Source organism: Epinephelus lanceolatus, chromosome 16 (assembly GCF_041903045.1).
Source record: "Epinephelus lanceolatus isolate andai-2023 chromosome 16, ASM4190304v1, whole genome shotgun sequence".
Taxonomy (NCBI): Eukaryota; Metazoa; Chordata; class Actinopteri; order Perciformes; family Serranidae; genus Epinephelus; species Epinephelus lanceolatus.
Window position 1 is genome coordinate 20,061,024 of NC_135749.1, and position 15,144 is coordinate 20,076,167.

Genomic DNA, 15,144 nt, shown 5'->3' on the forward strand with positions numbered 1-15,144 from the left:
AAATTAACAGTCCCTGTGCGTCAAAAACTGAAGCAGGAGGCATACCTCGTGCGTCATAGTCTGACGTGTAAGGCCACCGATCAAGCAATGGTGTTCGATAAGTTAGGGGTGTAAAACTAGCATATTAAGTTTTTAGAAATAAAAAAATATGTGTGTTATGCTACAATGTACAAACAATTTATGTATGAATAGAAAATAAGAGAAATATGTGCAATGTGTGCAATATAAAGTACACATGCAAAAGTAGTGTAAGTAAGACTGAATTAGGATACTGAGAAGGATAAGAGTTGAAAAGTTTGCTGGCCAAAGGCAGCAATGACTTCCTGTGGTGCTCAGTGGTGCATCTCAGGGGCAGAAGTCTACTCCTGTGTTTGAGCAGCACATCATGGAGTGCGTGGGAGAAACTGTCCAAGATTACACGTAACTTAGACAGCATCCTGCTCTCTAACACTGCCACCAGAGAGTCCAGCTCCACCCCCGCAACACTGCTGGCCTTGTGGATCAGTTTATTGAGTCTGTTGACGTCCACTACTCTCAACCTGCCGCCCCAGCACACAACAGCAAACAGACACATGCCACAAAGGTCACTGGTGTTTTTTAGTGGAAGCTAAAAGTTATTAAACCTTTCGTCTCCAGTTGACACAGCCTGAACCTTTTTCACCTTGGATCACAGCTGTATGACCTTTCCAACATAGACGATAAATTAGCTGCAATCTGATGCAATGAAAACACAGGGAATCAGATTTTCACCTATAAAAATCAAAACAGTCAGGTGCATAGAAATAGTTCCCCCATTTTTGTTGTTTTAGGTGGGACAGGGGATCCATGAGGGGAGATAGCAGGTTGACAGTATATGCCACATAGAAGGCGTATACTTCATCTGAAAGCTGGGAACCTGAATATTTAAGATGCAGCTCAGCACTGTGTGCCAAGTTTTCCTAGTCTATATAATATATAATATGTAATTGTTTTTGTTAGGCGCCTATTCAAACTTAGAACATTTTAAGGGCTTGGAACATGATGAAAGTATGATGACCGTTCCTGTCATCAATTATGTCTCCTAAGTTGTTGCAGCAATTTTTGGGTTGATACCATTTTTTACACAGTTTTAATGCTAAATGAAATTTTTTTCAGTGAGTGGATGATGAGCACTTCTGTTCCAGAAACTGTTGAGATATCCCCTTATTGCCATTATACCTATGAAAGCCACACATTTTCTTAATGTGTCAGGTCTCTAGTTTGTGGCTGTAAAGTTTCATAAGGGTTTGATTATACTAGAGGTCACGGTAGGTCATTTTATACAGTGAGGTCTGTTTAAAAAATGGTCTCATTACTATGAAATAGCTACTATGGGAACTAACCTCATCAGACATTAATAAAATTGGGCTCACTGAATCCAGAAGAGTCTCAATTTTCCAGTCATATCCAATGTATGCAATTCCAAGACTGTTTAGGAACCCCAGTATGCAGAAATATTCAAATACAATAGGCTGGGTGCATGTTTTTTGCCCATTTTGGGATTGGCATAACATGGGCATGTCTGTAAAGGGGAGGCTCGTAGGAACCAGTAGAACCCATTTTCAGTCAGATATCTTGAGGTGAGAGTTCACCTGTGAAAATGGCCATGCCAGTTTTTCCCTCGCCAAAATTAAGCTTAACTATGGAGTGTCATTTAACCCCCTGCCCATGATACTAGTGTCTTCACCCTAGCTTCTCAGTCTTTGAAAAGACAGTAATGTCGATTCCCAGCGGTCCTGCAGGTCTCTTAGGATTAAAGGTACAACATATGTAATTTTCCAAATGCTATCTTGTAGTGAAACAAGCCATGAAACGGACAAGGAGACTGTATTTATATCTCCCAATTTATGTAACATCTACAAGAGATTAACAAGTGTCACTACTGTGTTATCTGCCTGACGTTTTTTTAAATGAAATTCAGGAAGAAATGCCACTTATAGTAGTTAAAAAAAACTTCACTCAGTGACATCTGGCTGAAGGACTTGTGTCTTTTCATCCAAGGTCACCACAATTAAGACGGTGAAACAGATGGATGAGTTGGTGGACACTGGCACCGATACCCCAGTCTGGCAGCGCTACAGGCTGAAGATTATGAGCCTCTCTGCACAGGTGAGTGAAGGAGATTTGATGTTTTGCAGCCAGTTCTGAACCAAAACTGTAGCCAAGTTTTAAAAGCATGAATAGAAACACGCCTGAGATCACAAGTGAGATAACGGCTCCTTTAGAAATACAGTCTCACAGTTATCGTATTAGAGTATGAGGCTGTGGCCTTTTACAGCTTGGGTCTGGCTGTAAGAAGCCTCAGCGAAGCTGGCAGCGGTGGAAACAGCGATGATGGAGGCGTAGGTGGCAGTAGCTAAGCATATTTTCCCTCATTAATTATTTTGCCTTCTTGACCTACGTTTGATTTTACGGGTGAATTTACACTGGGAAAATCACCATTTTTCCTCCAGCCATATGGACATGCACACTTTCTCTGCTACTTTTTGTCTCCTAAATTAGAATTTGGTGACAAGTTTTTGCATCTGTGACTAAATCATGAACAGATTTGTGTTTGACTTTCTTGTGTTTAAGCTCGTGTTTTCATTGTGTTGCACACTGTTGCAGCAACACCGCTCCAGGCAGAAACTTGACCAGCTTTGTGCCTGATTTTAATTTGCATTCAGCCTACGTTCTGCTACACGCCTACACCCTCCATTTTCTTCTGAATCTGCTGCTGCACCACCTGCTTAATGCCTACTGAAAAGTCTTCACTCCTAATGTCGAAGCTAATGTAGTTTCAGTAACACTTACCATGAAGCAAGTCTATAATGCATAATAAAAGTACTTAGTAATGTGTAACAGTCTGCATATAGCACTGTGTAACTGTCATTTATAATGCTGCTTTATAATGATAACCATAACGCATAATTCAACTGAAGTATCGTAATACTTAATAGTTGCTGGTTACTCACTGACTTTTTCTTTTTTGCAATGATCATAGTGTATTATAATTCTCAGTTGTAATAAATTATGATCATGTTATAATCCATTATAATGTGATTGTAAATTACTCTAAAGACCCAGACACAACAAACTGACATCAAAGAACTTGTGGTGATGAAGGCCAACTGTTGCGTCACCTCATGTCGCCTTTGTCTTGGCCAAAAAATTGCACTTGAACACACCACAAAGACTACAGCCGACAGCCAACTAGCATATACGTGAGCGGAAATAACTCCATGCCAGCAGGTGGCGGTAGTCTGTATTTTAAAAAGGAAACCGGAAGACCAGCAGGGCGGATTCAAAATGCTAGTTAGCCAGTTAGCACATTCACAACACATCCTGTAATTGAAAGAATGATATACATTGTGTGCTGTTGAACAGTGACACATTAGCAATGAAATGTCTTCGCTAAAAAGCTTAATGGCTAAAATTAATTTTACCTAACATAACAAGTTTGTTTCGATCCCCCTACCTCTTGACTTTAGCTGTTTGTTTACTTTTCTCACTTCCATTTCTCTGCCTGTGCACTGAGATGAAATGCCATTCAGAGTGATTTTATACACCGATGGGCTCTGCCGTCTCCCAGATGCCGATTCAACATGCTGAATTGGCCTAAAAAAAAGCCACAAGGGCCGACGACGGCTGACAAGGGCTGAGAAGGGCTGACTAGTGCCAACGGTGTGGGGATATGGCAAAAACTATGGCAACATTGAGTGTGTTTACATGGACAGTTTAATTCCCTTTTCATTCGGAATGAGAGTTCATTCCTATTAAAAGTGATCCTGTAAACACCTGATTCTGAATGAAAATGGCCAATGCGACTGAAGCGTCGTCAAGCATCTTGTTAACCGAAGCGAGGACTACAGTGTTTTTTTCCGGTAAACATAAACACGTAACATCTGCCCCGCCCCATATCCAATCAGAAACCTTCCATGCCCCAAACCTTGCGCGGACCCGAATAAAGGCGATTAAAAGGCGATTAAACTGATCTCCTGTGTAAACCCTCATTCGGAATGAATATTTCTCATGTAAACTACCTGGAAAGACTTTAATTCCGAATGATTTCATTCAGATTTATTTCATTCCAGAGGTATAGGCAGATATGTATGTATATATATATATATATATATATATATATATATATATATATATATATATATATATATATATTATTATTAGATATAAGTGACTATAAGTGATCCTTCTTTGCTTTAAGCAAAGCGAAAAACTACTGTAAAATTCCTGCAAGAAAGACAGCCTGGCTGCTCTCATGCTGCGTTCAAGTTTTATTTCCTGTTCATAAAGTTAATTTTAGCTCTACAAATTGCACATTACTGCCCAGAAATGTCAGCTGAAATATCACAGCATTATGAGATTAAAGGAAGAACAAATTAACTGAGAAGAATTTTACAGTGAGTTTAAATCTGATCTTCCTGGCTTTCTTTGTCTAAAATTGTGTATGTTTTTTGTCCACATGTTGCAGATTCGGAACAACATTCTTGCCTGCTTCAGGCCAGAATATAAACGGACAACTTTCATGCTCATGGCTGTTTGGTTTAGCATGTCTTTCAGGTAAACTAAAGACTCATAAAATCTTTTTCTGTGTGGTGAATCACGTTCACTTTTGGGGCTTATTTCATCTGTCCCTGCTGTACAAACTTTGCAGCTACTACGGTCTGACAGTGTGGTTCCCAGACATGATCAAGTACATCCAGAAGCAGGAATATGAATCACGGACAAAGACCTTCACTAAGGAACGAGTGGAGCATGTCACTTTTAATTTCACCCTGGAAAATCAAGTGCATCGCCAAGGACACTACTTCAATGATAAGTGAGTGTTTTGTTTTTATTTTATGAGCTGCAGTTTCTGTGTTTTTCAAATAGTCGGTCAGATTTATGTTTGAATGTTTCTAAATCAGCAATAAAGCACAAGAATAAAACCACAGCCTGGAACACTTTGTTAGAAACCTGTGAACTGTTCACCAGGTTCCTCAACTTGAAGATGAAGTCCATGGTGTTTGAAGACTCCGTGTTTGAGGAGTGCTACTTTGAGGACATCACCTCCACACACACCTTCTTCAGAAACTGCACCTTCATTGCAAGTTTGTTCTATAACACAGGTAAATATGAACTGAAATTCATCAGTGTGTTCAGTAGTGATGTGCACTGAGGTCAACTGATTGTTTTCTTCAATCTTTCAGTCGATAATATGTCAAGAAAAACTGAAAAATGTACATCGAAAACTGTCCTGACAACGGTCCAAACAGCAGAGAAACATTAACATTCATTAGGAATCATATTTCTGGCCACCAATTCCAATATCACTCTCCTTTTAGCTCTGTTTTTGGTCTCCTCCGCCTCCTGAGGGCAATATTTGTCTCTTTAGCTTCTAAATGCTTCATCACGTTCACCAGCTAACTTTGTTTGCATGCCTTTGGGCGCTGGGCAATGGCTTCACTGGTGGCAGTGGCAGTGTTCAGTGGGTTTATCAGCGCTATCAGAGAACTGTGAGAGTGAACCAAACCAGTGAAGAAACTGAAGCAATGAGTTAAAAGACTCTAAAACACTCGGTAGAGCCAACATGTCCCAATGACTCACAAAATAACATGAATGTATGACCCCTTTTACACCTTGCATTAAAATGCATTTTTGGGGATTGGATTGTGATTGAACACATGAAAGTGCAGGGGTAAATGCACCTAAAACGCACTGAGGACGGATTGTGATCCAATCGGCCAAACTACCTCTGGAGGTGGTCAGGGATGCATTGTAACCACATTGAACACAAGTCCGAATGCAATTACATCACAACTATGTGGGCGGAATTATGTTATTACGCGCAACTGTTCAAAACCAGTGAGTAAACAGCCATCAGCCAGTTAGTGAACTGAGCTACTAGCAAGAAATCAGCAGAAAAGCTTATGAATATTCACAGCCGGTTCTCATTCTGAAGTCTCATTCAAATACTGCTGCTTGATCAGTGGTTTTGGCCTTAGACGCCGATGCAAAACGGCACCCTTTGTGGCAGAATGATATGCCACCCAATGGCGTCAGTTTATGACTCTGCAGTATGGAATCAGAAATGCCACTGGTAACAACGTAATGTAAGGAGTTGGAATGTTACTATAGGGAAGGGAGGAGAGGAGCTAGGTAGGTCCAACAAACCCTGGACTTTCACCTAAGAGTTTGCGCCTGTGGATAGACTAGTTCCAGTCTAGTCAGACAAGCATGAACTGATGAAGCCTCTTGGATAAGAGGAGAAACGTCTTCTAAGACAAAACCAAGTCCAGTTGTGTTCGATTCAATTGCCTTGAGATACCTAAGCGTTCGCTTTCCGCAAAAATGTTGAGCCAAAGCATGATGTTTTTTTTCTTTCTAAACCTAATAACGTGGCTTTTGTTGCACAATGAAATAAAGGTAAATACAAGGTGTTTTACCGAAGTTGTAAATTTATTTTGAAAAAGACTGTATGCGTCTGACGAGCAGAAACTGTTCCTGTGAAAATGGAAGTATATTTTGAAAAGACACAATGCACAATGTCAAGAACAGGTGCAGGAGGATACCTAGCACATCATATATAGACATGAAAGTCCACTGACCAAATGGGGATATATTCTGTTGATGTTCAAGACATACTCTAGATGGAGTCAAGTCAAAATCAGGTGTCTGCTTTAAATTTGGTCTGACGAAAGTACACAAAAAACTATTCATATTGCAACCGAGCCATCTATGAAGCAATGGCCAAGCAAACGGGAGAACAGCTACAAACAGTCCTGGACAAAGGAAGTGGAACTTAAGTGTGGACACTTTAGACACACATTAATACCTGTTGTAAATTTAATCAGGTTAAATTATATCTCGATAAAATAGATATGTGACACATTTTAGTGCAAGGTGTAAAGGGCATCTATAGAATGCAGGCGCACATACTTGTGAATGGGTCACAGTTTAGTTCGGTTTAGGCAGAAAACTACTTTCTTAGGTTTAAGGAAAAGATCATGATTAAAATAAGTATGTTTTTCCATAATTTAAGCTACATACCTAAGTTAAGTATGTTCGAAGTTAAAGTAAATCAGTGTTGACTTTTGCTTTGACACAGGACACAAACAGCGGGCTCCTGGATGAAAGTCCTATTTGATCCTTCCATCCACCTGGACCTTCTCCCTTCACAAACTTTGTCATCCTTTATATGTCACATGACTTCCCTCTTTCCTCCTGTCATATGTCACTACAGCCACTAGAGGTCACCAACTAACAATAAACATAAATATGGGCTGTAATAAGCTGCTTGCACACATGACCTATACGGCCATTTTTAGTGGGGGGATGGTCTGGTAGAGCTGAAGGAAACAGCAGAGTCAGGGGATAAATTAAGTACAGTCATCTGATAAATTGTTAGTATAAAATATTGACTAGTGCAGCTTTAGAATGATACAAAACAGATAAAAATACATTGATTAATCATTAAAGTCCTAGTTTTAATTTTGCTGTAATGATAATTTTACTTTTATCACACAGTTGCAAAAACATAAATCATTTGAAATTAAATATGAATTTTAAATAGTTTTATGGCAGCCTAAAGTAAAAATAGAAAAATGATAAAACGCAGATGTTCAGCAGGACTGAAACCATGGAAACCTTCTGTTGCTGGTATCCCTGGGTTACGCTGCTGCGGAACTGTCACCGTAGCAACATAAACAAATCCAGACCAGACTTTTTGACAGCAGTGTGATGGGATTAGCTGCGAAACAGGGCTTCGTGATTATAAAAAACCAGATGTGAGAATGCGTTAAGTGGATAATCAGGACCATCGCTTCTTCTCAGACTTGACATAAGACGAACTTGTGTGTGTTAAGATGACATCATGTATGTTTGCAACTGTTCACAAAAATGCACAAAAAAGATGGAGTCATTTAAAATGCCATTAGGTCCTGTGAAAGCTGTGGTCTGTGGTGGGTTTTTACTGTGTGGTTTTGATTTCTGCTTTCAATCAACATGTCAGATTCTCCCTGAGAAAACAGAGACGCTCGTTTCTGTTTTCAGCATCTCGTTAGTCCAACATCTTCACTTCTACAGAAACCGCCTCAGCAGCTTTTACAGCAGCAGCAGTATATCTTCTCATCCCTGAAGCCAACAATACATTCTTTCATGTTTTTGTCATTTGGATGTCTAAAATTTTATGATCGTTCAGCACTTTGGTGCCTGACTCCCTTTAATAAAGCTGTTATTGGTTGTTCTTGGTATGGAGGCAGTTTCAGCAGTGTCATCATAAAATCTCATCATGTAGTTTTGTGCAGCTGCAGGCAACAAAGCATAAACAGAGAATAAAGTAACAGGCCTCATAACCTCTCCTGACCTTTTCTTTTTTTTCTGTTGTGTATTTTAAAAAGTTCACAGTGATGGATGCAGTTTTTATGCTAAATCTCTGCCTGAGAGGAATTTTGATCGAACACAGCTGCTGACAGTGGATTGGCTGTGTGGTGTCTGTGCAGATGTCCTGGTTTCTTTTGCTGACAGGTCATATAATCATCTCTTTTTCGGTTTCAGAGGAACTGATAATTTATGGAATTTTGTACATAGTTTTGGTTTCCCGGAGGAACAATGAAGTCAGATCCAAAAAATGAATAAATGAAGAAATGCTTATCATGCACTCCATAATAATAATAATATTACAGTGGAAAGCTCTTATATGGATAAAAAAAAGCTTGTGACAGAAACATTCTTATACAAATGTTGTTCAAATAATTTGCTTATATCAATCGAGTCTGCTTACATTATTCATTGTTAGTCTTTTCATACATGGCAACACATGAAAAACAATTAAAAACTACTTTTTTAAAACTTAAAACTGTGATACTTTGCCACACGGTAACCCGTCTGCTTCCCTACTGCCGTGTGCACACTGAAATAATTACGAAGAAAGGGAAGTAATTTTCTCTTAATAAAAAATGTTGTCCCCTCGAAGCTTATGACAAACTGCCAGATGCAAGCCAATAAGATGCGGCGGTGAAATTTGGTGTTCCTCAGGCTACCTTGTGTACACAACAAGAAACAGTCACGGCTGCTGTGGTTGAAGCCGCCCCTCAAGTGGATTACTTCACTTTATATTCATGCAATAAATATACATATTCATGAAATACATGTATAAATGTTAATTAGATGGTAATCTGCATGAGAATTTTTTTTTGTCATAATAATAATCTGCTTGTAGTGATCAGTATGCCCCGCACAGACGTGATCACTGTTAACGGTTTACACTATAGAACCAAAAAATTATAAATGCTGTATATCTACTGTAGGACGTAAAGTCTTGTTAAGTTTTGTTAATAGAGACATGACATGATAAGTTGTGTTGTATCTGTACTACAATCTTTGCTATAAAGAGCACTGTCCTTATCTTTGGTTTGTATTCACTTCTAGATTCTTTTAGTTTAAGTTAAAAATGTAGATTACTTTATTCAAAGTGAAAAAAGATAACTTTTCAACTCCCCCCTTGTGTTTCCATGTGGCGTTAACGTATCCTCATTCGACAGTTCATATGATATCTGACAAATAAGCGCCCCTCAAGTAGTGTCGGCAAGTAACATACTTATTGAAAGTTACGTACTTAATGTAACATTACGTAGGTTATATTTAGACAAAGAATTAAGGTTGGGAGTTGTCACATTATGTACTTAACATAAAGATGAATAAGTTAAGTTTAGGTTAAGAAACATGATTTGGTATTGTCATGGTATGTACTTAACGTTTAAGTCACACACTTAACGTAAAGTTACATAGGTCAGGTTAAGGAAAACAAACGTGGTGGCGAAGTACCTTAAAATAACTCAAAGTTTGCTCTGTTTCACGCAGGATATGAACACTGGTCGTATGGGGGAAAGTCCTGTGTTTGTTTGACCCCACCCACCATGCCAACCTGCTTCCTTATGCAGACTTTCACTCTTTATGCTACTTCCTTCTTTCCTCCCCTCAGCACATTGGTTCCCTGATCGCAGCCTTCCCGATCACACCTATTATTGGCTGATGATTATGTAGTTTATATACAAATACTGGTGTAGTACTTTTTGTGGGTATATGTACAAATAGTGCATGAGAACAGCCTGCTTGGCAACAGGGCACTTACTGAGTAGAGTTTCCACATTTACTTTGGTTGTTCCACCGTCCACCATTTCTGCTACTGGGGATAGCAACTGACATCAGTGCTTTTTGGTAACTGGAGATAGCCACTGATGGCTACCTGGGAAAACAATGGTTGCACAATGGTTAATGCACTTTCTCTGCACTGTAAATCGAGCCCTCATTTCCCTGGGAGACGGTGCCCAGTGGCAGACAGAACTGCATAATAAAAGTGAGGCTTTTAGGGAACCAATCTAAATACAGATGGTGTCATTACACTAAAGCCTACACAATGTGATGTCAACATTTACTTCATAATTATAAGTTTAGGCAAAAACTTTTCTATTTCTACTTCAATTTTACCCAGAAAACATACAGAGGAGGTGAAAGTAAGTTTCCTGAGCCCAGAGGAGTGTCTTCAATCCTCCGCTCAGGATGCATACAGCCCTAACAACCTCCCTAAATGAGCCTGTGCTGCTTGAGGAGATTTAAATAAATGATGCAATATTTTGACACTTGTTAAATATCTCCCATCTGGATTATGGCAGCTGTACAGTCAGACAACACAGATTTGAAAATGGAATTGTAAAAGTTGGTTTTCAGATCAATAACACTTCTCTCCCTTTTCTTTTTCTCTTCCGTCAGATTTGTTCAAATACAGGTTTGTCAACTGTAAACTGGTCAACAGCACGTTCCTCCACAACAAGGAGGGCTGCATGCTCGACTTCAGTGACGACTTCAACAATGCCTACATGATATACTTTGTCAACTTCCTCGGCACGTTGGCGGTGTTGCCTGGCAACATCGTGTCAGCTCTATTAATGGACAAAATTGGGCGTTTAAGGATGCTGGGTAGGTGAATCTAATCAGTGCAGATAATTCACTTATTGCCATGGAGGATATTAAACCTAATGTAATTCTGATTCCCCCTCTCTCCCTCTGATCAGCGGGATCCAGTGTCATATCCTGCGTCAGCTGTTTCTTCCTGATGTTCGGCAACAGTGAGTCAGGGATGATCGCCCTCTTGTGCCTGTTTGGTGGCATCAGCATCGCCTCGTGGAACGCCCTGGATGTGATAACAGTGGAGCTCTACCCCTCAGATAAAAGGTACACCAACTCATTACTGTTTCTATGTCCTTTGATTAGATTTCTTCTTTTTACTTTTCTTTATGGGGAGTGGAGGACCTTCCTGCAGGTGTACAGGCGCAACTGTTCCTGTTAATTAGTGACCACATGACGTGTCCTTTAAAAAAGAGAGTCACTGCTGTCATACTTTCTCTAAAGAGGGCTTGATGCCTTCAGCCTATTGATGGCTAATACATGTTCCCAATGAATCTTTTGTTGTTTTTGGCCTCTTGGGTGCTGCACTTTTTCCTGACTTTGTTTTTTTGGAAAACAAACATTTGTGCTGTTTTTTGAGGCAGAGCACCCAACTGCACTCAAAGGTAACAAAGAGAGTCTGCCTGATAATTAACACATTTGTCCCTGTTTGTTTAATCCAGACAAAATCAGAGAGTAAAATACAGGTAAGCCTTAATCAGAGGAGCTGTAAACAACATTAAGAGCATATCTATGATCCAGAATCTGAGCTGGGATTGTCTGCACGTGGCTCTCAACATAGAGATGGATGAGCTGGCGGCTAGCAACTAACAGTGAGAACAGTGCTAGAATAGCAACAGTGCTGACAGAGCTAACGGTGTTAACCTTGAGGGGGGACCACAGGGTGGGTGTTACGCTGCTGCAACAACGCCACCCTGTTAGCGCAATGCAGTGTGGCTGCGATTAGATAGGCAGTGGGATACACAGACAGGGAGTCACATGCACTAACACGCACGCACGATCGGACTCTCTACCATAACAAAGAACAGAGAAGCTCGGATTACAACACACACAGAGGCCGTGTGATTTCATTCTCTGCTCAGAGCACCATTACAGCACTATATCTTTACTTAGATAATTGTTTGCTGCTATACAAATGCTCTGAATGTCTCATAAAGCACCTGTAATGACTTTGAGAGTTTGCAGGCTTTACGGTAAGCAAAATGAACCAGCTGTAACTTCATATGTAACTGACAGATGTGACAGTGGTATCAATCTTCTTACCCAGCTCTTAGCACAAAAGCAAATAAACGTAGTTGACCAATAGTTTGAACTGTTCCTTTAAAATCCTTTCAAGACTGCTTTTTTAAATTAACTTTGGTCTAATAATAACTATACTTGCATTATTAGAAGTGTAGTCTAGGTAACAATATGGAATATGGAGCATATATTTTTTATGACTTCTGTGTGATTCATTTAATCAGTGCAAATTGTTCTTTATATGTAAGCAAAGATGGTCAGTTAATGTTTTGTACAAACCTAAGTTATGACCATTAATTCTTCATAAAGATAATTATAGTGTGGAACCTTATGTGACGATAAAAGGTACATTAAGTCAAAGAACTCTGTGTGCACAGTTACGTTGAATTATACATAAGTTTTAAAACGGAAGAAAGGTTTTGTCCATTTCATGTTTTATTGATGATTGAATGACTCTACTTTGAAGTAAATTATCCTTTAATGACTCCCTCTGGTGGGATTATTATAATGTTGAGTTGTGTTTTAGTAAGGGAAGCCTAAGCTTGACAAATTTTCATTGGAGAGTCTGTGGGAGGACGCCAAGTCCTTTGTTTGTAGTGCAGTGTCATGTAGTTACATTTTCTTGTCTGACAAATGTTTCACTGCTGCATCAGTATCTTTCTTGTCAGTCCAAGTGGGCTGGACACTTGTATATACATGACACAATAAACAGCAACTACTATTTGCAGTATCATTACACTTACAGAAAGAATTGTGTGTTTATAATTGTGTTCTTATAGGTTTTTATGTTTTTTACATTTACCTTTTATCTCCACTTGTCTGTGCTACAAATTACAACATTAAAGGTGTATTAAAAGAAAACTAAGCATGTTTAAATACAGTAACACTGAGGTAGGGAATTAATGATCAGCATGGTTACAGTGACTGTGTTTCTCCCTGTTTTCTTGTCTGTAGGACCACAGCGTTTGGCTTCCTGAATGCCCTCTGCAAGCTGGCAGCCGTCCTGGGCATCAGCATCTTCCAGTCATTTGTCGGCATCACCAAGGCTGTTCCCATCTTATTTGCCGCTGGTGCGCTCGCTGCAGGTAGTTTCCTTGCAACAAAGTTGCCTGAAACACGAGGCCAAGTGTTGCAGTAAAGCAAAATGACCAGCAGTGGGCAGCAGAGCACAGCTGGAGTGTGTGTTTGACAACTAAGAGCCCGAACATCCCTGAGAGCTTCAGCGCTGCCCGGCACACACCAACAGAGTAGACTGCCATCCCCATTGTAAGCCCAGAATCCTCTGAAATATGGATTGCATCATTTAAAGTCAATACAGAGCCACAGTGATTTAAGAGAAGAGCAGCAGAATTTAAAACCTGTGTCATGATAACACAACTACATCTGAATGATTCAGCTGCACCATCAGGTACCTAAAACATCTGATCTTTTCAAAAGTGCAACATGCACAGGGTGATGCAATACAAATTGTGGTGTGTAGGATGGATAAAATGTTAATTTCTGGGAGTTTTCTCTCACCGGCCCACAGATCTACAATATCAAACACAACTGAGCAGACAGATGTCAAATGGGGAGATTAGACTGAAAAAAGAAAAGCCATTTACAGGGGAGCGCAATGATTTAGTCTACTCGTGTGGTCGGTTTTCAGATGTGAATGCAGTGTTTTCCTTTCTCGTCTGTCCTCAGCGGCCTCAGTGTCTGGCTTTCAGTGCTGCTTTTTCATTTGCTGCTTGTACAATTCACTTCACATTTCCATTTGGGCTGATGCTTGTGCTTTGATGAAACGTTTTTCTTTTGAAAAGATCTCACAGTGCATTTCAGGGTGAATATGTTGTACAAAAAAAAACAAAACAAAACAAAAAAAAACACCCACGACCTTTGACCACTGCCTGCTTCTGAAGCCAGACCTGTTTCAACCAAATAATATTCAAACATTCCAGTGAGGCTTGATTTATTCAGAAACGGTCATTCTTCCTTTGTCCTGCATAAATTCAGTCTACTCCTCTGCCGATAGCCTCAGAGCACAGACAGGTGAAGATGCATTTCACAGGATTCTCTGATGTAAATGGGAATAGTTTGATCCAGCTCCTCAGTGTTGAACTAATGTTTTTCCCTCCCTGTTGCTGAACCATACAGCTGTGGCAGCGTGACGTCTGCAACACGGGGACGTCTGTGGGACGGATTTTGGTCAAGTGCTAAATGTGATAGCAGATAGTGTAATAGTTGCCTGAGTTAGTCGTGTGAGTTTGCATGTGTGTCTTTGTAATGTGAGACGAGAGAGAGTGTCCTGTGTTTCATGCAAATCAGTGCAGCCATGTGGACCATAATATTTTAACTGATCCAACAGCAGAATGTACAGAACAGCGGTCACACGTTAATTTATACAAATGATATCAAATAACTCATTCAGTAGCTCAGGTGTGGTAAAATATTTACGCCTCGTTTACAGCTGGTACAACGTTAGAGCACCACTCCACCAAATTAATATATGTGCAGGAGAGTTTTCTGATTTAAAAAAAAAAAAAAGTCCAGCTCCATCTCACGCATAGCTGCATTAATTAGCCTTAATGTGAAAACAAGTCATATGATTGAGTGTGACAGTTCATTCGTGACCTCAGAAACAATAGTTTGACAAAAAAAAATCTTCAGCCAAGATCCACTTACTAGCTTTTTGGAGAACTTTCAACTGCATCTCGCTCTTTGTTCGCAGTTGGCGTAGTGTTCATAGAGAGTGAAAGCTCAAAACCACCTTGTTTGTCTTGTCTTTTTCTGTTTGGTCTTAATGCAGTATCCTTTCTTAAAATTGTGTTAAAGCTGGGGTAGGGAATTTTCTGGAAAACAAAGGAAGAATTTGAAAATAAGCCCTCCTCCTGCAGCTCTCCTCTCTCTGTCCTACGCCTCTTCAGGCATGTGCATGTGCTTCATACAGTAATCCAGTATTTCCCA

General features: G+C 39.8%; 1 protein-coding gene across 2 annotated transcripts in view; it reads left to right on the forward strand.

Annotated features, from left to right (window-relative positions):
• LOC117263534 (synaptic vesicle glycoprotein 2A-like) overlaps window positions 1–14,679 on the forward strand; it is a 28,782-nt gene extending 14,103 nt beyond the window's left edge. For both annotated transcript variants that reach the window (XM_033637019.2, XM_033637020.2), the window contains exons 7-13: window positions 2,020–2,127; window positions 4,487–4,575; window positions 4,670–4,834; window positions 4,990–5,123; window positions 10,765–10,971; window positions 11,067–11,226; window positions 13,153–14,679. In XM_033637019.2, coding sequence (XP_033492910.1) covers window positions 2,020–2,127; window positions 4,487–4,575; window positions 4,670–4,834; window positions 4,990–5,123; window positions 10,765–10,971; window positions 11,067–11,226; window positions 13,153–13,336 — 1,047 coding nt within the window. In that variant the 3' untranslated portion in view covers window positions 13,337–14,679. The remainder of the gene's footprint in view (window positions 1–2,019; window positions 2,128–4,486; window positions 4,576–4,669; window positions 4,835–4,989; window positions 5,124–10,764; window positions 10,972–11,066; window positions 11,227–13,152) is intronic.
• The last annotated feature ends 465 nt before the right edge of the window (window positions 14,680–15,144 follow it).